At 39.7% G+C, this 23,433-nt stretch overlaps 1 protein-coding gene across 7 annotated transcripts in view; it reads left to right on the forward strand.

The window, feature by feature from the left end:
• Positions 1-1,486: 1,486 nt before the first annotated feature.
• Positions 1,487-23,433, forward strand: part of LOC133467436 (rap1 GTPase-activating protein 2-like) — a 34,209-nt gene continuing 12,262 nt past the window's right edge. For 2 of the 7 annotated variants that reach the window (XM_061752298.1, XM_061752299.1), the window contains exons 1-7: positions 1,487-1,717; positions 8,739-8,774; positions 19,173-19,257; positions 19,448-19,483; positions 20,998-21,045; positions 21,799-21,831; positions 23,174-23,401. In XM_061752298.1, the coding sequence (XP_061608282.1) occupies positions 1,674-1,717; positions 8,739-8,774; positions 19,173-19,257; positions 19,448-19,483; positions 20,998-21,045; positions 21,799-21,831; positions 23,174-23,401 (510 nt within the window). In that variant the 5' untranslated portion in view covers positions 1,487-1,673. Of the gene's footprint in view, positions 1,718-8,738; positions 8,775-10,138; positions 10,196-19,172; positions 19,258-19,447; positions 21,046-21,798; positions 21,832-23,173; positions 23,402-23,433 lie in introns of those variants that run through there. The other 5 variants (XM_061752300.1, XM_061752304.1, XM_061752302.1 and 2 more) reach the window with 5 other exon arrangements.

Consider the following 23,433-nt stretch of genomic DNA (forward strand, 5'->3'; position numbering starts at 1 on the left):
TAAATTCATTTTAAGCGTTATGGTATATGGACAAAACTATCGGGACACATGGCCATTACACTGTGTTGGCCTGAGCCACGACCCCATGTTTGTGACGTGAAGTGGAACGATAGCCAATCAGGAAGCTCACGGAAGCTTGCCCAGTTGCCGGACCATAAGCTGGGTAAACACATACTAATATGTAACATCTGAACTGATTTTCAAAATGTAAGTGACACCACACATGATGCCGAAAAAAAATCAGCAAGTGTGTTCTTACAGCACTTGTATCTGGTGTAGTCGAGATGACAAAAACAGTACACTTCATTACACTACATTTAATGCAGCAGACTGGTGTATGTAAAGTGTCTGATTAACTTCAAATACATTTCAGATGTTATATTAGGCTTTCCCTGACATTTTTCTGCTCTCTGCCAGAACCCTGAAGGTTTTGCGCTAACAGTGACTGCTATTCCGAACTGTTCATAATTCCCTCAGTTCCAGCTGAAGAAAAACAGGACCAAAGCATTATGCTGCCACCGCTATAGGTCACTGTGAGGATGGGGGTGTTCCTTTTGGTGATGAGCAGTGTTGTTCTTGGTTTCAACGAACTCTACTACACACATGTAGGAAAATCTAATTATGTATAGTTTGAAATAGCAGTCAGTATTAGTACAAAACCTTCAGGCTTCTCCAAGAAAGAACAACCAATAATAATAATAATAATAAAATGAAAATCCCACTGGAAAAAAAGACGTTTATTTGGGGTTAAGATGCACTTTAAATGGTGGCATGTGTGTGCTGACTCCCATTTTACACGAGTTTAAATGTGGTTGGTTAAGTCTGAACACAGCCACAACCGAGTTATAAGAGGGTGTGCACAGTTGCGCAACCACATTGTCAGTTGTTTATGTTTACTAACTCAGCCGAAAAAATTTATATATTTTTAAAAGCAATTGAGTTGTACCTGTCATAGGCCACATTAATGATCGGAGAAGCCTTGAAAATATTTATCTTTGTCTCATTTCTTTATATTGCAAAAAACAGGTGTTTGAACAGGGGTGTGTAGACTTTTTATATCCACTGTAGCCAGTGGTTTGGCAGCATCTTGTGGCATCTTAGGCCATTTCAGAAAGCCCACGAAAAAATGCGAACAGCTGGGTTTTTTTTTTTGTGTGTGTGCAAAGATCTGGGGATAGGTTCCCGAGAAAAAAAAAACATGAATAGGTGAATTTGTGAATATAGTGAAGTGCGATTTTGTGCGGAATTACTCTACCCCGCTTTACACTAAAGCACAAGAAGACCTGAACCACCATTTTATAAAAACTTGACTTATTTATGTCTGCATGAAAAGTTTTCGCAGCATCCCTGCTGCTATTCTGCTTCGTCAGGGCGGGTCGGGAGAGAGAGGAAATGCTTCTTCCACTTGTCTCTTTGTGTCTCTCCCTCCCTCCCCCTCGTCCCTCCCCGTCTCTCTCTGTCTCTCGCGGGGCTGCGTGCAGTGAATTGAAGTGAAAGAAAGAAACATTAACAGCGGGAGGAGACTCTGCGGGAGGGGAAAAGGAGGTGGTGTGAAGGACGGTGTCTCGCACAGTATTTATAGCTGGCGGGATGAGGAGATAGGACGAGAGGAGGTAGGGAAGGAGCAGCCAGACACAATAAGAGAAGAAGAGGAAGAGGAGGACAAAGAGACAATGCTGAGGAGGAAGAGAAGCGTGTCGTTCGGAGGCTTCGGCTGGTGAGTGAAGCCCTTCGACCAGTTTTGTAATTGGCCACTTCTATCACTCATGTGTCAGGGTCTTTGAGTTTATTTCCAGGCTGGGTTGTGCTGCAGTGACATCACTGTGACATCACATCACAACACTAGCATGGAAGCGGCTGCTCTTGGGATGGGTACGCCTCACATCCATCCCAATTGCTATGTCAACGATGCCCCATTTGTAGTGCTTCCTAAACTTGGACTCAGAACCCAAAATGTGTCCTGGGTCATTTTTTTCATTAATTTGTTGGAGATAGAGCTTTTTTAAATGTTTTTATTTTTTTGGTTCCATGTTTGTTTTGTTCCTTATCATTAATTCATACACAGGGGTCAACTCATTTATTAGCCCACCTGTCATAATGAGAGCATCCAGCGTCGTGAAGTGCTCTAATGCAGACTTTCGATTTCAGCAAGCTGTTGACGTTTTCCCGCTTAAAACAGGAATGAGGAATTTAGAAATGAATCATATGGAAGCCCATTTCCGTCAGTCAGAAAACAAAAACATAAACGAGGAAAAGTAAACAGGGCAATGTACATTATTTACCAGTTTTTCTTTCTGTTGGAGAATGTGAGTAAAAAAAAAAAAAAAAAAAAAAACCCTAAACTTTTATGTTTTAATTTAAAAAAAAGAATGCAACATAATCTCTTCAACATCTCTCCTTAACACCAATTACTACTTTTTTACCAGCTAGGGCTTTGGCACCATCTTGTGGCATCTTAGGATGTTACAGAAAGACCACAAAAATGTGTGAGCTGTGAATAGCGAATCGGTGGGGGTTCACTGTTCTACAATAGCAATATTAATGCAAAAACACTAAAACAATCTCATCCTTGTCCCGTCCAGATTAACAAACAAATGTGTTACCTGTATATAGATGATCATGAAGCCATTTTAACAAACGTGGGCGGAACTATTTCCCTGCCAGTTGCAGCGATGTGCTGCAAATGTTAGCTGCAGCTGGTTTGTGGGCAACTTTGCATTTACAAGTAGAGCAAAGTGTAAATTTACAGTTTTGAGAAATAATTGGTGTGTTTACTAAAGTGTTCCATTGACAGCTTTGCACATGGGAAAAAAAAGCTGCTGCAGTTAATGAGCAACTTGCAGTGTTCTTTGGGATGGAAATGAATGAATGTTGCTTCTCATTTCTCCATACAAAGTCCAGCTTTGGGATGGCTGTCGAGGTCGGTCACGTTTTCTAAAAATGGTTTAAATACCTTTTGAGCTTTTAATTAATGAAAAAATGTGAAATTAGGCTACATTCAAATCTTGATAGCAGTTTTAAAACTGCAAACTCCCTTGAAATGCGAACATTTATGGGGAAAATGCATATCTGTATGAAAAAGACTTTTCTAAATGAAGGTTGAGTTCCAAATTTGACTTATTCTTGCACTCTGCACTGCAGTGCATGTTATTTATAATCTTTGTTAAAATATTGATAGATTTGACATATATTTGGACTTGCACCACTATTGCACTCAACTTTTAGTCACGACCATTGGGCCCCAGCTATAAAGCTTTAAATCGCTCTCTTGCAAAATGTCCAAAAAAATCGAGTTAGCCCAGCTAGTTTTCAGTGTCCCAAAAGTGCTATACTGCATCCATTATTTTATGCCTGTTTTGTTCTGACTGACATTTTGCACCTATTTGTCACCAGTGCCTGTTATTTAATGAAAGGAAAATATTTTGTGTGTAGTAAGTGTCAAATCAAATGGAGACAATGTGCTGGATATCATCTTCAGATCACTGACAATTTTTTTTACAATGTTTAAAACATGAAATACAATCAAACATATTAGAATAAAGCTTGTGCTGTATCTGTGCATAGAGCCTTTTTTAAAAAAAAACTCCAGTACAGTACATTTTTCACTTTTCAAATGCAACATATTTGAAGTGAAGTTATGTTGTATTAAGAACAACACTTATGCGTGTAATTTTTATTAATTTTTTTGTTTTAAATTCATTTTGGTTGTTTTGTGGATAGAAATAGAAAAATAAAACAAATCTGAAAACACACTTTTTGCCATTTTTTGCGGAGAAAAGATATTCGATACTCGTCACACTCGAGCTTTCCTTGTGTGCTCAGATGGCCACTAATAACGGAAACCGTGGAAATGTACACTTTTCCTCATACTGCATTACATAATGATACACTTTAGAATGAACTGCCGCTTTACACCAAACAGGCTCTTTCGATAAATATTTTAAAATTTCGTTTAAAAACGCATTGTTATTCCTTGGCTTTCAACTTTATTTTTTTATCATCCTGTCTGTTCTTTTATTTCTTGAATTCTTACTTGTTTTTGGATGCTTTTGCTCTTCATCTTTTATGTAACATCTTTAATTCCTTCTGTACACTTTGTTTGATGGCTGTTGTTTTTAAAGTGCTTTCTAAATAGACCTTATCGACTGACTGATAATTGACAAAGTATTGAATTTTTTTAAGCATCTTTACCCAAAACACACAAATCAAGGAATATAAATAGTGGCAAGGCTAGAACAGTTATTGTACATTTTATTTAAAAAGGGTTTGGCAAAATAAAACACAGACACATAGACATGCTTGTAATATCTTATTTGCAGCTATCATGAGTTCAGTGTCAGAGTCTTGAGTTGAAAGTGAAGGAAAAAATGCAACCACAGTGCAAATTGTCTGCCATGATTAAAAAGAAGAAGTGAATGTCCTTATTACGGCAATACTCGCAGCTGTATAAAAAAAAGAAACTCCAGAGCCGAAGCAAAATCCTGACAAATGAGTGTACAGTAGCAGTTACAGTACGTCCCATTGTCACTTGACTACATCTCAGAGAACAAGCGGCGGAGTGTGGAAACTGTTACGCAAGACTTCTAACCAGTCTTCCTTCCCTTCTACAGTTCCTTCTACCATTCCTTCTGTCCATACCACCTTATCGCTTACTCCACATATGCTCCTCTCCCTCCATCGTTTCCCCTCAGTGCACCTCGTCCCTTACGCTCAGACAGAGGTAATAGAGTTGCATTACTGAATAATGCAGCACCGGCTTCGGGGAAACTACTCACATGAAATCGTCCATTTGCAACAACAATCCAGCTCAACTTTAAAATCTTCGATGCTACTTTCTGGATTTTAAATCTCTGGACAACTCGGATTGTAATTATCTAGTGGAAAGTGTTGTACATGCTTTACCATACAATGAATGAAGCCCTGTGTACTATATTTGTGGTTTGGCATTCGTGAATTCACCTATCACTTAAAAATATATTCCTAGCCCTAATGAAGCTTTATTTCCAAGTAAACTGCAATTGAAAGCGATAAAACAAAAAGTTCATTTCGTAAGAATATTTAAATAGCATGTAAATATTGTCTTTGCGAATGTAATGTACAACTCCAATTCCAATGAAGTTGGGACGTTGTGTTAAACATAAATAAAAACAGAATACAATGATTTGCAAATCATGTTCGACCTATAGTTAATTGACTACACTACAAAGACAAGGTAATTAATGTTCAAACTGATAAACTTTATTGTTTTTAGAAAATAATCATTAACTAAGAATTTTATGGCTGCAACACATTCCAAAAAAGCTGGGACAGGGTCATGTTTACCACTGTGTTACGTCACCTTTTCTTTTGACAACATTCAATAAACGTTTGGGAACTGATGTCACTAGTTGTTGAAGCTTTGTCGGTGAATTATTTCCCATTCTTGCTTGATGTACAGCTTCAGCTGTTCAACAGTTTGGGGTCTCCGTTGCCGTATTTTACGCTTCATAATGCACCACACATTTTCAATGGAAGACAAGTCTGGACTGCAGGCAGGCCAGTCTCGTACCCGCACTCTTTTACTACGAAGCCACGCTGTTGTAACACGTGCAGAGTGTGGTTTGGCATTGTCTTGCTGAAATAAGCAGGGGCCTCCATGAAAAAGACGTTGCTTGGATGGCAGCATATGTTTCTCCAAAACCTGTATGTACCTTTCAGCATTAATGGTGACTTCACAGATGTATAAGTTACCCATGCCATTGGCACTAACACAGCCCCATACCATCACAGATGCTGGTTTTTGTACTTTGCGTCCATAACAGTACTGATGGTTCTTTTCCTCTTTGGCCCGGAGGACAGGACGTCCACAATTTCCCAAAACAATTTGAAATGTGGACTCGTCGGACCACAGAACACTTTTTCACTTTGCATCAGTCCATCTTAGATGAACTCGGGCCCAGAGAAGCCGGCGGCGTTTCTGGGTGTTGTTGATAAATGGCTTTTTCTTTGCATAGTAGAGTTTCAAGTTGCACTTACGGATGTAGTCCCGAACTGTATTTACTGACATTGGTTTTCTGAAGTGTTCCTGAGGCCATGTGGTGATATCCTTTACACATTGATGTCGGTTTTTGATGCAGTGCCGCCTGAGGGATCGAAGGTCACAGGAATTCAATGATGGTTTTCAGCCTTGCCGCTTACATGCAGTGATTTCTCCAGATTTTCTGAACCTTTTGATGATGTTATGGACCGTAGATGATGAAATCCCTAAATTCCTTGCAATTGTACGTTGAAGAACATTGTCCTGAAACTGTTCAACTATTTTCTCATGCACTTGTTCACAAAGAGGTGAACCTCCCCCCCATCTTTGCTTGTGAATGACTGAGCAATTCAGGGAAGCTCCTTTTATACCCAATCATGGCACCCACCTGTTCCCAATTAGCCTGTTCACCTGTGGGATGTTCCAAACAGGTGTTTGATGAGCATTCCTCAACTTTCTCAGTCTTTTTTGCCACCTGTCCCAGCTTTTTTGGAATGTGTTGCAGCCATAAAATTCTAAGTTAATGATTATTTACTAAAAACAATAAAGTTTATCGGTTTGAACATGAAATATATTGTATTTGTAGTGTATTCAATTAAATATAGGTTGAACATGATTTGCAAATCATTGTATTCTGTTTTTATTTATGTTTAACACAACGTCCCAACTTCATTGGAATTGGGGTTGTAAACAAATTGTTTAAACTTCATCTGACCATCACATAAGAGGACAGTGGGCAGGTCCCAGCATTTCCACATCCACAGCTTCATTTTCTGCCAAACTGATGCTTATTATACAGCACCTGTATCTCAAGTTTGCATTCACAAAAAAATGGGCCGAACAAGGCTTCATATCCCCAAAAACTTGGAAGCCAGATCACTCGTATTTCAAAGCACCACTGTAGTTATTGTTTAAAACATTGGGTGGGAGTACATGGAAAAATATATTCTTGTACCCCAAACGTTTGGGAACCCGTTCTACTGCGCTTTTACTCATTAGGGTGCGCTGGAGAGCTGGAGGCTAGCATCCGACTTTGGTCAAGAGGCGATGTACACCCAGACTGGTCACCGGGCCAAAGCGCTTGTGTCTTGTCAATGTGAAACTAAAGTGTTCATGTGTACAGCTGAGTTAAACATCCAACGCCAAAGACAGGTTGTGAGATTTTGACTCCCTATGGAAACACGTTGAGTGTCACGCACAGTTTTATTGCTATTTCTGTGAGAAGTTAATTTTAATCACAGTCCAGCTCTGGACTCCCAAAGCACATATATTTATTACCATCAATCCACTTAAAGTGGTGAGGGATTTTTTGTTTTTGTCGATTCTATAAGGTTTGCCTCAGTCTAACTCAGTCTACCCTATCGCAAAGGCCCACACAACCACTATAAAAATAACTTACCAGATTAGGTTCACCTATATAATATAGCTATTTCTAATATTTTGGTTTCCTCATCCAGCTCCATGAGAAGTCCGAAGTACAGTAATCCCCCTTATGAGTTTTTCGAGGTACTAGCTACTTGCTTGTCTGATTTTTTATTTTTTTGCTTTGAATTGAGAGCAAAAATTTGTGATATGATCGCTGTATGCTGGCAGTGAACGCTACTTAACTCACTTCACAAGAAGTAGCAGTTTGGCAGATAGTGAACTACTTTTCAAAAGAAGAAGCTTCAAGCTGTTTATTGCCATTCCCCGTTGAGGTTTATTGCCAAACTAATCATAAAAGAAAGAATTACACATTGTATATTTAAAACAACCACATAACGTTGCCTTAAAATAGATAGCAGAAATTGTTTAATTCTTTACATTTTATTTACGTCATGGCTGTATGTTTTGATAAAGAAGAATATAAGAGTGCTATTTTTTGTATTTAAAGACCATAAAACTTTTTGTGTGTGGGGGGGGGGGGGGGGGGAGTTACGTTTGTGCTCACAGAAAGAAATTAACTTATATCTTAAGGCACCAGTGTATTCTCAGTTCACTATTCACAAACTCCACAATACACTTTTTTTCCCCTGTGGAGCCTATACCTAGCTATTTGCTGAAAAATCCACCTATTTGTGTTTTTTGCATTCTTTTTGAAACACCTTAAGATGCCCTTATTTGGTGCCAGAGCCCTGTCTAATAGGAAAGTAGTACATTGGTGCCGAGTGAGCATAGGACAGACACGTCATGCGATTTCACATACTGCAGCAATTTTTCATCTCATACACATGTGCACATTTCGCACATGCCAGGAACTGCCACTGTTCAGGATGCTTGTGAGATTCACAGAATTATTTTTTGTATTGCCTGTAAACACAATTTATTTCCACATTATTTTTCCTCATCACCTTGGCTCTCTTTGGCTACGATTTTGTCATATTTTAAGACCCAATGTGTGAATATGAAAATGAAACCGAGCAATGGAAGAAAGAACAGACATCTTAATATGACTTACTTTTTGTGTTGTGTCGTTTTATTGCACGCTTTTAACCTCTACATCGCGATGTGATTGAACGGGGGAGGGGGGGGGGGGCAGCACTTTAATAAATAGCGCCTTTTATTGCAGTGTGCCTCCGCAATCACACCTTTCCTCCACTCGGCTGCTAAGGTTAATCGAGTATGTGTGGACGTTAATATGTGCTTCACACCTCCGACTTGTCTTAATGCACTGCCCCCTCGCACCTCCTTCCGAGTGTCCGAGAGTAGTTTAACTTCAATGCATGTCTCTTTCTCTCCGCAGGATTGACAAGTCTTCCGTCAGCGCCCTGAGAGCTCGGTGAGTGACATGTTATATAACAAGAAATACTGTAAACACAACATAAGTTGGTGTCTATAAAGTGTTTTTTACCTGTCATGTATCCATGAAGAAGTAATTTACTGCAATAAAATACATTTGCTGGCAGGTAGGCATCACTCTTCCCTTTATTTGAGCTCTTCGCAATTCAACCCCCAAACAATAGGGGTCAGTGTGTCTTTTCTTGTCGATTTACTTAACTGTACTCGAGAAGCCGTAACATTCTAAACAAAATCGCCAACTACTGTACTAATAAAGATGGACTCAGTAAGATGCTGTAATATTAATCAGTTTTCGTGAAGGATAAAGAATATATGCCTGCGAGTACTGTTACATTATCTGTCTACATGTGTTGCTCCACTCTTCAAATGGGTTCACAAATCTGTTGCTTAAATTGTCTATGGCGTTTCCCAATATGTGTTCACATTAAGCTAGTGGACTTTTAGGCAAAGGTATGTGGTTGTTTTTCATACAAATATTTACCGTAATTACGAATTAAGTACTACAATAGAGTAGTGATAGACTGCACGTTCCGACTTTGGAACACCGCCGTAAACCCAGGACACGCTTTAATGCAGAACAAGAAGTGATTTGATGAAATATGATCGCGATGAAGAGGTGTGAGGGTAAAAAATGCCACAGGGAAGAAGGGAACGTAAACTCAGACAGATAGATCGCTGTAGGTCACCTTAACAGATTTGGGATCAAGAAGGTGTGAGCAACACACGGCCCGTGGGCCATATATGGCTCAAAGGAGCATTTCATCCAGCCCGCCATGTAATTGTAATATAAATACAAACTCAGAGGAACTGTTATTAAAAAAATAATGTTGAATCTAACAAATGCTCACAATACAGTGTTACCTTGACTTTCGAGTTTAATTTGCTCGCAACTCAAGCTCTTTGCGAGTGTTTGAATGTTTGCCTCATTCAAAAAACGACTGAAACTGCATCGGTGACTGTGGCTCGCCTTGCCCACATGCGAGGGCATTACAGTCCCTTAATTGCTCAATTTTTCTTTTCACTTCACTCAAGAGTCAGATTTTGGCTTATAAAACAAAGCAAAAAAAAAAATCGACTAAGTGACGGCTCGTAACTCGAAAAATCGTTGGGACATTCACAAACATCATTGCATCGCATTTTTTTCTACATTTGGTATGGCCGCTGCAGGTATGGAGAGTTATTTCCTCTCATGCTAGCAGATTTTAAAAAAGAAAATCTCTATCAACTTGTAAATGAGTGATTTGATGTCATAAATTTTAAACTAAACAATCACTCAGAGAAAGCAATAGAGAGAGAGTAGGGGAGAGAGAAGGAGGGAGAGAGAGAGCAAGAGAGGCTGCATCTCATCAGAGTGGGATGCTCAGTTACCGACGGCAACGGAACAATGCTACATGACCACTGGTGAGTCTGGCATTCGTCCTTATCTCCCATCTGTGCGCGTGTGTGTTCTTTCTTACATTTGACGGAAGCGCATCACAAATTAGTTCATGTTTAAATGCTTGGAGGTTTTTTTGTGTGTGCTGTATTTGAGTGTGTCCAAAGCGCGCGTACTAAAAAAAACCCACTAAAACAGTTGCAGCTTAGATCATCTTAACGCTCTGGACATAAAAATTACCATCATCCTACGACAGTAATATGATCTTGGTAAGATCAAACATAAAAACTCGAGAATCTGTGGGAGTGTGTGTGTGTTGCTAAAGGGCAAACCGCCTGACCCACCGCCTACTCGTCTACAAAGCAGTGTGTTTTCTCCCTGCTGTTGTTGTTATTTTGGATTTGATGTATTTCTTGTTTTCTTCTTAGTCTTCTTCTACATGCTGTTGTTGACCGCAGTAAATAATAATGTACCCGATGAGAACAATCAACATCCCGAAAGATAAACACCAAAGGCATGTCTGTAGAGGACGCCCCTGCAGGTGGAGCAGATTTACTATGTGTGTGTGTGCGTACGCGTGTGTGTGTGTGTGTGTGTGTGTGTGTGTGTGTGGCTGTGCTCCAAAAGTGACATAAGTCTGTGTGCACGTGTACAAGCACATGAGATGTTAGACTAATTTGAGGAGCAAAATGCATCATAAAGAGCAAAACATTGGACGTAAAACTATTTTTATTGTTGCAGTTAAAACGGGATGGAATATGGGTGATGCACCAAATGCACCTGTCCTTGAATGTACAGCCTTTTTTATATGCTATAATAATGTATATTATCACAATGCTGACATTTCATCCTCCTATATTATTACTTAAAAAAGGTCACATTTGCAAATTTGGCAATAAGTCTATTTGAATGACAGTGAGACCTTCAGGGACATTTCATGGATGTCCAAAGAAATAATGCGTCATTTACGTGATCAATTTATTAGGTTCAGCTGCACAATCGATTGAAATCCAATACAAAAGCTGCATAATAAAATAGAAATCTGCCTTTAATGCCACATTTTGCATGACGTATCAATCTATTGTGACAAAATGAATTCTTCCAAAACACAGAGGAGACCATAACATGTAGGGGTAAGCGTATGATGAAAATTAACAATTACCGTAATCGAATACGTCCATCCATCCATGCATCCATTTTCTGAGCCGCTTCTCCTCACTAGGGTCGCGGGCGTGCTGGAGCCTATCCCAGCTATCATCGGGCAGGAGGCGGGGTACACCCTGAACTGGTTGCCAGCCAATCGCAGGGCACATACAAACAAACAACCATTCACACTCACATTCACACTTACGGGCAATTTGGAGTCTCCAATTAATGCATGTGGGAGGAAACCGGAGTGCCCGGAGAAAACCCACGCAGGCACGGGGAGAACTTGAAAACTCCACAGATAATTTGAAACATTTTCTCTCGGTACTCCTGCTTTCTTCTATGTTCCAAATCCATCCGAGTTAGGTTCGTTAAAGTCTCTAAATTTTTCATATGTGGTTTATGTGAGTGTGAAAGGTTGTTTGTTTATATATGCCCTGTGACTAATTAGCGACCAATCCAGGGTGGACCCGCAGCCTTAATTAAGACAAGAGCTATAGTAAATTGACAAATGTCACATTTGTACATTTAGCTCTAAGTCAGTTGTCATCATCGTGAGAAATTCAGGTACACCGGAACTATCGCATAGATGCTAAAAAAGATGAAGCATTATTTACAAGGTAGATTAAACCATCAGCTGGGACTTCATTAGGTACACACAATCTAATGAGATCCAATTCAAGAGCTTTATAGCAAAATTAAAATCTGACTTTTTAGCCACAATTTGTCTTATACAAGTCTTATTTCTTGACCAAATTCCATACTCCCAAAAACTGAAAACATATGAAAAACAGTTACATAAGATGGGCAGCACAGTGGACTGGACTCGCGTGCCAATGTTTTTAGTCATGACAGTCGGTGTGAATGTGAGTGTGAATATTAGTTTGTTTATATGTGCCCTGTGATTGGCTGGTGACCAGTCAAAGTCAGCTGGGATAGGCTCCAGTTCACCTTTGACCCTAATGAGGACAAGCGCTATGGGAAACAGATGTATAGATAGGCAGTTTGATACTGGGTCTTAACAATCAACACTAAAGCTCACGTGAACGGTTTTGTGGTTTCAGTCCTGGACATGTTGTTGTTTAAGATGTTTTTAAAAAGGTCGTGATCTACATTAGGTGGCCTACGGGGCCAGTTTGACATCAGCGTTAAAGTGTTAACTTGGTCAGACTTGACAGGATCAGCTGTGACACGCAGCTGTCAGCAGAGTTAATGAGAGATGACGTCAACATAAATCCAATCGTCATATCTATCACACAAAAGCCGCCAGGAGCGAGATCCAATAGAAGAGCTCTAATTGAGAAAAATGCCCCGAAGAAGTATTAATTTAACAAAAAATACAGTAGCATTGTAGGCCTAAGTGCTCATCAAAAAAAAAATCCCGAGGTTTTATTCCTAAAAACTACAGTGGTTCCTTGAGATACCAGTGACTTACAAATTGTTGCGATACGAATCGTCATTCGGACAATTTTTTTTTCTCTGCTCTGGTAGCAGTGAACGAAACTAATTTCACAACAAGCGGCAGCGATATTTAAACAGAAATGGTGGGGTAACACATGTAGACAGCTAACATAACAATCCTCACAAGCATATATTCTTTTCCTCTGCAAAGAACGACTCATGTTACTGCAGCTTACCGACTAATTGCGACTGTCTGCTGCATGTGTATCCATATGTCTGTATTGTACTTCCCCCAGGCGGTTAAGGCATGCACACCAGAAGGAGCAGTACAATGTCAATTGAATTGAAAAAAATGTCGCAAAAACTGTATAATTTTTGTTACATTCTGTTACATTATGTCATTACTGTATGTTTTTATAGTGTACAATATTATAGCGTGCTATTTTTCTTAATCTTAAATCTTAAAAACACAAGTTGTTTTGGGGGAAAGTTGAAACAGATTAATGGCATTTCGATTCATTTCAATGGAGAAAGACGATTTTAGATACGTGTCTGCGATTGGTTGGCAACCAGTCCAGGGTGTACCCCATACGCACATACAGATCTTAAATATAACAGACCATCATCCATTGGTTGCATTTAGGGGATACGTGCGTGTGACAAAACACGTCCACTCATAACAAAATACGCCGCACACACACTTTATTAGGTAAATAAACACATTCATCTTTGAAGAGGCAGAACTGTCGATGCAGTTCTTGTACTGGATCTCATTAGAGTGTGGAAGTGTACCCAATGAAATGCCTGGTGTGCGAGTGACACAAAAACGGTCAAAAACTCAACTCTCACCTTAGCAAAGTCCAAAATGTCAAAATATCGTTTCAGACAAATACCAACCTGTCGGCTCTCTCTCCCTATTACACAAGACACACACGCACGCACACACACACACACACACACACACACACACACGCACACACGCACACGTACACAAAGTCCCTCATAATGCGTGACCTTTTCTCTCTCAGCAGGTCTCATGTCTCCACGGTCATCCCGGTGACCTTTTTGTCTGTTCGCCTACTCATTTTTTTAAGTCCTTTTTGTCTGTTCGCCTACTCATTTTTTTTAAGTCCTTTTTGTCTGTTCGCCTCCTCATTTTTTTAAAGTCCTTTTTGTCTGTTCGCCTCCTCATTTTTTTTAAGTCGCTTCCATGACAAAATTCATTATGTTTCTGTCATGTTTTGCCAACAACTCAAATTTCAAAATCGATACACAGTATCACATTTTTGGACATTATCTTACATTATCTGTATCCGGCTTTTGTCTTTTAAATCATACTTAATTTAGATTGCGTCCCTTGTCTGAACCCACTCAAGGCGGTTGACCTCTCTCTGCACGGCCACCAGCTGCTCCACTTTTTTTCTTTTTTTTTTTAATTCCTGGAAATTTCACTTTTCCTGACACCACAGAGAGGAGGAACACACTAAATGCATTAAATAATCAAAAATATGCTACATAGTAGTAACGGCGTTGAGCTCCATCCATGCACACATCCATGTCGACATACTGTAACACGGTGTAGCACGGTGTGCAAGTGGGTAGTACGTCTGCCTCACAGTACTGAGGTTCTGGTTTTGAATCCCACCTCCAGCCTTCCTGTGTGGAATTTGCATGTTCTTCCTGTGTTTGCATGGGTTTTTCTCTGGGTCTTCAGGCTCCCTCTCACATTCCATAAACATGCATGTTAGGTTCAATGAACACTCTAAATTGCTCATACCGTAGGTGTCTACATTGAAGCCTGGTGGTAGCAGCGTCATGCTTTAAGGTTGGAGAGAATTATAAACAGTTCCAAATGCCAGTGAGTGTTAACACAAAACCTTCAGGCTTGCTAGAAAGCAAAAAATAAATAAAAATAATAATTTTTAAAAAGAAAAATCAGGAAAAGCCTACTCGAACTTTTTAATATTATTATTTTTTAAATCTGCACGCAAACCTGCCACATGCATGGTGGGGCCACTTGTGCTCCAACAGTCACATCAAATAAATAAATATTATGTTAACAAAGGATATTGACAACAATGAGATATACAACCCCAATTCCAATGAAGTTGGGACGTTGTGTTAAACATAAATAAAAACAGAATACAATGATTTGCAAATCACGTTCAACCTATATTTAATTGAACACACTACAAAGACAAGATATTTAATGTTCAAACTGGTAAACGAGATTGTTTTTAGCAAATAATCATTAACGTAGAATTTTATGGCTGCAACACATTCCAAAAAAGCTGTGACAGGTGGCAAAAAAGACTCATCAAACACCTGTTTGGAACATCCCACAGGTGAACAGGCTAATTTCGAACAGGTGGGGGCCATGATTGGGTATAAAAGGAGCTTCCCTGAATTGCTCAGTAATTCACAAGCAAAGATAGGGCGAGGTTCACCTCTTTGTGAACAAGTTTGTGAGAACATAGTCGAACAGTTTCACGACAATGTTCTTCAACGTACAATTGCAATGAATTTAGGGATTTCATCATCTACGGTCCATAATATCATCAAAAGGTTCAGAGAATCTGGAGAAATCACTGCATGTAAGCGGCAAGGCCGAAAACCAACATTGAATGCCCGTGACCTTCGATCCCTCAGGCGGCACTGCATCAAAAACCAACATCAATGTGTAAAGGATATCCCCACATGGGCTCAGGAACACTTCAGAAAAACAATGTCAGTAAATACAGTTCAGCGCGACATCCGTAAGTGCAATTTGAAACTCTACTATGCAAAGCAAAAGCCATTTATCAACAACACCCAGAAACGCCGCCGGCTTCTCTGGGCCCGAGCACATCTAAGATGGACTGATGCAAAGTGGAAAAGTGTTCTGTGGTCAGACGAGTCCACATTTCCAATTGTTTTTGGAAATTTTGGACGTCGTGTCATCCGGGCCAAAGAGGAAAAGAACCCTCTGGACTGTTATGGACGCAAAGTTCAAAAGCCAGCTTCTGTGATGGTATGGGGCTGGGTTAGTGCCAATGGCATGGGTAACTTACACATCTGTGAAGGCACCATTAATGCTGAAAGGTACATACAAGTTTTGGAGAAACATATGTTGCCATCCAAGAAATGTCTTTTTCATGGACGCCCCTGCTTATTTCAGCAAGACAATGCCAAACCACATTCTGCATGTGCTACAACAGCGTGGCTTCGTAGTAAAAGAGTGCGGGTACTAGACTGTCCTGCCTGCAGTCCAGACCTGTCTCCTGTTGAAAATGTGTGGCGCATTATGAAGCGTAAAATACGACAATGGAGACTGAAGCTGTACATCAAGCAAGAATGGGAAAGAATTCCACCTACAAAGCTTCAACAATTAGTGTCCTCAGTTCCCAAACGTTTATTGAATGTTGTTAAAAGAAAAGGTGATGTAACACAGTGGTAAACATGACCCTGCCCCAGCTTTTTTGGAACGTGTTGCAGCCATAAAATTGATAAGATAATGATTATTTGCTAAAAACAATTTATCAGTTTATCAGTTTGAACATTAAATATCTTGTCTTTGTAGTGTATTCAATTAAATATAGGTTGAACATGATTTGTAAATCATTGTATTCTGTTTTTATTTATGTTTAACACAACGTCCCAACTTCATTGGAATTGGAGTTGTAAATAAAACACACAGAATATAAAAATAATGCAAATAATTGAAATGAAAAATATTAAAATATATAAAGTTACTTCGGCGGCACGGTGGCCGACTGGTTAGAGCGTCAGCCTCACAGTTCTGAGGAGGGAGGATCAATCCCCGGTCCCGCCTGTGTGGAGTTTGCATGTTCTCACCGTGCCTGCGTGGGTTTTCTCCGGGCACTCCGGTTTCCTCCCACATCCCAAAAACATGCATTAATTGGGGACTCTAAATTGCCCGTAGGTGTGAATGTGAGTGGGAATGTTGTTTGTTTGTATGTGCCCTGCGATTGGCTGGCAACCAGTTCAAGGTGTATCCTGCCTCCTGCCCGATGATAGCTGGGATAGGCTCCAGCACGCCCGCGACCCTAGTGAGGAGAAGCGGCTCAGAAAATGGATGGATGAAGTTACTTCTAAATTCACCCAAAACGTAAATAAGGCGGCATGGTGGGCGACTGGCTAGAGCGTCTGCCTCACAGTTCTGAGGACCTGGGTTCAATCCCACCTGTGTGGCGTTTCCATGTTCTCCCCGTGCCGGCGTGGGTTTTCTCCGGGCACTCCGGTTTCCTCCCACATCCCAAAAACATGCATGGCAGGTTAATTGACAACTCTAAATTGCCCGTAGGTATAAATGTGAGTGCGAATGGTTGTTTGTTTATATGTGCCCTGCGATTGGCTTGCAACCAGTTCAGGGTGTCCTGCCCGATGACAGCTGGGATAGGCTCCAGCACGCCCACGACCATAGTGAGGAGAAGCGGCTCAGAAAATGGATGGATGGAAGTAAATAAAATAAAAACTGAACAGCAGTGCCTTGAGATACAAGATTATTTTGTTCAGTGACCACACTCATCTCAAAACTCTCGTGTCGCCAATCATCTTTCCCCATTGAAATGTATGGGAATTCGATTAATCCTTTCGAGTTCACCCCCCACAAAAAAACTCACCAAAATTAATTTATTTTTAAAAAAAAATTCTTAAAAGAAAAACGAAAACCATTGCGCTCAACGGTATTTTACTGTATAAAAACACTGATAAAATGTTGTCTCCATATAACCTGCAAACACAGAAAATGCAAGCACAAAACACCACTGTACCTAATGTGTTCTTCTTCTCTTTGTTGTTGTTCTTCTTCTCCTGTGGATTTTATTGGTGGTTGGCAAACCAGCTCAATCCTGCATGACCGCCTACAACTGATATTGCAATTCCACTGCAAGTAAACTAGTGTAAATGGATGGTGGCGGGGTGTTGTGAAGTGTTCTGGCATTATCGAACGGTGGGTGACTCATATCTAAAATTTTTGCTCCTTTCACAAGACAAAAAAAAATCGGCTAAGCGACGACTCGGCTCTCATTAGAATCGCAATTCAATTAATTCACTTGTATCTCAAGGTACCACTGTACAAAAAAAAAAAATATGAGTCCCATATATACAGCAATTATTTACCCAAATATTTTTTTAGTTGTTGCATAGAATGCAATCTATGTTTTTCTATCTGATTGATCAGACAAGTCAGATGAATTGAAAAGTTTTTAATCCCAGGAAAGCACAATTCGGAGTGGTCTCATCTGACAAAGGCTGACGAAATGGATGGTCCTTCTGGCTGGTTGGACGAGTTGATTACGCTTTCTGTGCGTGTGTGTGTGTGTGTGTGTGTGTGTGTGTGTGCGTGTGTGTGTGTGTGTGCTATGAAGTCATCCACAGTTGACTCTCAGGAGGCTCTGGGCAGATTGAAGCTCTATCTTTAGAGGCACACTCATCGCTCCACTGTGACAAGTGTAACGATGATGTGTGACGCTCGGATAAATCAGGACAAACACTCTCACACAATTTAAAACTTCATTGTGTTTTTCTTTTGTCGGTCTTGTATTAAAGTGGACTTTTGCACTTGTTCATGTGACTTGGGGGGGTTACTTAGTCCAATTTTGACCAACTTGTAAATGGACAATTAATATGTGACTATTTACTGCATGTGTATTACATTTAAATGCGTTATTTTATATATTTTTTAATCTATCTATCTATCTATCTATCTGTCTGTCTGTCTGTCTGTCTATCTTCCTATCTGTCGGTCTGTCTGTCTAGCTGTCATCTATGTACCTGTTCATCTATCAAGTTATCATATCTACATTCAAATGTATTAATACATGTAATAATTATTTATTTGAATTGTGTTTGTTGATTGTAAAAATATATTAACTTCTAAGGCAGGGGCGTCAAACTCTTTTTTGTCTCGGGCCGCATTGTAGTTATGATTTCCCTCAGAGGGCCGTTAGAACAGTGAAACCATATACATGTTGAATCATCACCAAAACATTATTACCACGACACAACAAATTGAGGGATAACTAGTTTTGAACTCCGACCAGTTCAGGGTGTAGTCCGCCTTTCGCCCGAAGGCAGCTGGGATAGGCTCCAGTGTCCCGCGACCCTAACCAGGATAAGCGGTGCTGAAATGGATGGATGGATGGATAGTTTTGAACTCAGAAGACAAGGATAATAGTTTGTTCAAGTATTGTTTAAGTTACTGTAGAAAAAGGGTTTGGTAACAGAAAAATGCAATATCTCAACATTATTGTTCATTATTATGACAATTTGGAATTTGGGTACAGATTTGAGCAAAAATCACGGAAGTTGACGAGCATGATTTGCTTTCGCGGGCCACATAAAATGATGTGGTGGGCCGCATTTGGCCCCCGGGCATTGAGTTTGACACCTATGTTCTAATGGAATCATTAAAGGGGCAACCTAACCTAAATAACCTGCTGATGGTTGTTCCAGCAAACAGGAGCTCCAGGCCGCCTCCAATGGTGCCGACGCCGACTGCCCCCCCTCGCCTCCCCGCACGGCACCGCCCACCACCAAGGTAAATGTTCCCTCATGTCCTATCATTACAAATGTCCTCTAAAAAATCAAGCATCGAACCAAAGAGTTGGACAGTATGAGGCCCATCAGTCTTTTTAGCACCAGTTACCAAGGTTACCGGCCACAGATAACTATGTGACACTAAAATAAAATAACGGCAATAATATTGATTCCTTTGTGTGTTTCCGCAGTCAGCCCATTTCTTTGACATGATGGACAAGATGGAGGTAAGTGGAATTTTAGTCATGTGACACGATTTCCTGGCTCTTTGTTGTTAGGCAGAATTTTTGGAGCACAATCATGTCCACAATTGATTCTTTATTGAATATAAACTCGACAGATCGCTGAACAGTAATTCTCCCCATTCATTGTTTGCTGTTCACAAATTCACCTATTGTTTTTTTTTTTTAATGTATCCTGTTATTTACTGGAAAACTACCCTATCAGCATTTTTTGTGTTGTTGTTTTTGTTTTTGTTTTTTTTGTAACACTCTAAGATATGGTGCCAAAGCCCTGTGTAAATAGGAATTGGTATCAAGGAAGTACGTTGAATTGGTACGTCTCAACTTAGAGACAAGCTTTGTATGTCAGTTAGGGGCTAAGTTTAGCCTGGGTTGTTACTGAAAGATAGGGAGAGTCTTTGCCACATTTGCATGTACACATGCATTTTTTCCAAAATCAAATAATCTTTAAACCATTTGATTTTAAGAGTGATGTTGTTAAATGAATTTAAAATTATTTTGAAGTCTTTTAGAATCCTAGTTTGCGATATATTCACGTTTAAAAATAATTAATATAGGCAATTGTAAACTACTGGGGGGCATCAATTACTGGCGTTCTTTGTTATTCTTGTGGCATTTTGGTACCAAGGAACTATGTTGAAATGAGTTGAATAGGTTCATTTATACAAGAGTAGTACTTTGCCACCATCTTGTGGCATATAAAGACAATTATAAACATTTTGTGGGGGCACTTTTGTTGTGGCATCTTGGTACCAAGGAACTATGTTGAAGTGAGTTGAAGAGTTTAATTTCAGCAAAAGCTTTGCTGTCATCTTGTGGCATATGAAGACAATTACAAATGATTTTATGGGGGTATCAATTACTTGCCATTTTTCACTTTTCTTGTGGCGTCTTGGTGCCAAGAAAGTATGTGGAAGTGAGTTGAAGAGTTTCATTTCAACAAAAGTAGTGCTTTGCCACCATCCTTTGGCATATATAGACAATTTAAATTTTTTTTAGGGGGGTATTAATTACTCGGAGTGTTTCACTGTTTGCGGGAGAGCTCGATGACTTTACTTTTCCAATCCCATGAGAGAAATAATTTCCAACACATCCCACACTTTAATAAAATATACGGTAGATCAAATGTGATCTTAAGGACCAATAAGCAATAATGTCATGGCATCGTCTTTAAGCACGTACTTAAGTGTTCAATCATATTGCTCTAAATTCGAACTGGGCTTATTTCTATATAAACCATATGCCTCAATATATTAATTTGTTTGGGCCTTTGGCTTAGTGACAAAATATTTTAACACACACATACACACACTTTGTAGTGGATAAATATGTCACCCTTTGCCGTTTTCGGTGAATAGTCTACCATGGCCAAACAAAAAACAGTGTCAGTTTTTATTTTTTAATTCTAATTAGCTCACCATTGTAAAAAAAAAAAAAAAGAAAGAAAGCGATAAACAGCAGCAAGATTTGACTAAAAAAAGCTGTCGTCTGTGATGCAGCAGGTTCCGGAAGCTGCTGAGATGAAGGCCGTCCCTCCGAGGCGGAAGGCACGTCAGTCAGTCTATGTGTCCTCACGTCCGTCGCCATCTTTTCATTTGCCCATTTGTCGCAAATTGTCATCAACAATAGGATAGTGTGTGTGTTTTTAGGACAACAACAGTGGATAAACAGTGTGTTTCACCCAATGTCTCATATCATCACGTGACTTTTAAGAAGTCAGACACTATTGGAGCCCCGGAGAACTCGAGTGAGCTAACTAAATTTTCGCCATTTTTAAAAGTCAATAAAGAAAAGGCACATCTTCAATCTAGGTTTAGTTCCAATTCTGACCTACATTATAGGGGGAGTCCGTTATTGCACTCAGTACTTTTCGTGAATCATCAGTGCAACAACTGGGCTAACTCCCATTTCCAAGATGGCAGCACCCACAAAACCAGGATAAAAAAAAAAATCCCATAAAGTGTGTTTCAGAGATCGATAAAGGACTCACAAAGAACATAGTGCTTTAGCTTGGGTACCAGTGCATCTGCATGTTAGTAGAAGTGAATATTATTTATAATTTTTCATGAAATATTGATAGATTCAATATATGTTTCGATCAAACTAAAATTTGAGGAAGAACACAATGTGTGTAAAAAAAAGTATCCACAAGAAGAATACCCCAAAGAATGCAGCAGATTTTATTGCCACAATATAATCATTATTCTCCTGCAAAATGACAAAAATGGATTTAGCCCACTCTAGTTCTCAGTGGATCATTTGTGTGGATGAGTGTGTGTGACAGGTTTCTCTTTAAACAGGATGACTACATCCCTTATCCAAGGATTGAGGAGGTGAGACCCTCTCTCATTAATAACATTGTAGAACAAGGGTGGGTAAACTTTTGTGCTCAAGGCCATTTTTTTCAATAAAAAAAATTATTTGAGGCTGTTAAAATCAAAACATTCAGGGATTATTTATGTCTGCTGTTGTTTTTCTATTATTCAACAGTTAACTATTATAAATAGTCAATATTTCAAAAATGCATTTTCCTCACTATTTTATGCCCTCTAAAATAAATATTGTTTAACAAAAATCAATAATGATAATATCCTGAACAGGATAAGTGGTGTAGATAATGGATGGATAAATAATAATAAATAATGGAAAAAAATACATACATACAAATAATCATATATAATAAGAATCGATTTCTAATAATCGTCGATTTTCCCCATAGTTGATTAACAAAAGTTGATCATCCTTAAGTGTCTGGAATGTTGTTGTTTTTTAAAAGTGCATATCAGTGTAATGCAAAAAATCTAATATTATAGAAAATACTAATATAGATTAGAAAAACACCTAAAATCCATCCATCCATCCATTTTCTGAGCCGCTTCTCCTCACTAGGGTCGCGGGCGTGCTGGAGCCTATCCCAGCTATCATCGGGCAGGAGGCGGGGTACACCCTGAACTGGTTGCCAGCCAATCGCAGGGCACATACAAACGAACAACCATTCGCACTCACATTCACACCTACGGGCAATTTAGAGTCTCCAATTAATGCATGTTTTTGGGATGTGGGAGGAAACTGGAGTGCCCGGAGAAAACCCACGCAGGCACGGGGAGAACATGCAAACTCCACACAGGCGGGGCCGGGGATTGAACCCCGGTCCTCAAAACTGTGAGGCTGACGCTCTAACAAGTCAAGTGCCGCCACACCTAAAATCAGCAATCCAATTTTGTCACATCCTTAAATAGCTATTATACATATTATTAAATAATACATTATTTAAATAGATGAAATAGAAATGTAATTTTATTTTAGTATTTAATATACAGTATAATAAATTCCATTATAATCGATTAACCAATTGTTTGATCTAAAATTGTTAATTTACTATTTTTTATTTAATTATATTTCTTCAAAATAAATCACCTAAATAATCATTTAATCAGACAAATGCTTAAAAAAATAAATGTTTTAAAAACACATTTTAATTTTAGGGAAAAAATGCAAATCTTGATAGGAGTCTTGATAAAGTAAATGTTCAGTAGGCCCAATTAAAGAATGGCTTGGGCCGTGTGTGCCACCCCGGCCATACTTTGCCCACCCCTCTTAGACAAATGACTGTAGTTGCATGCTATCAATCACTGGTGTGTGCTTGTGTGCGTGCATGTGTGGATGTATATGAAGGTATTGGAGAAGGGAGGGCCGTACCCCCAGGTCATCCTCCCCCAGTTTGGAGGTTACTGGATCGAGGAACCTCCCCCCCCTGCGCCTCCTCCCGTCACCCAGGAGGCCAGCGGGGTTGAAGAACGAGGAGGAGGAGGAAGAGAGGCCCAGGATAATGCAGACTGTGGATATCGCCTGGAGGAGACCAACGAGACTGCTCGGGCGTACAGGAAGTACTTCTTGGGCAAGGTGAGCTGCAACATCAGGTGCATGATGTGGTT

This window comes from Phyllopteryx taeniolatus, chromosome 17, assembly GCF_024500385.1.
Source record: "Phyllopteryx taeniolatus isolate TA_2022b chromosome 17, UOR_Ptae_1.2, whole genome shotgun sequence".
Taxonomy (NCBI): Eukaryota; Metazoa; Chordata; class Actinopteri; order Syngnathiformes; family Syngnathidae; genus Phyllopteryx; species Phyllopteryx taeniolatus.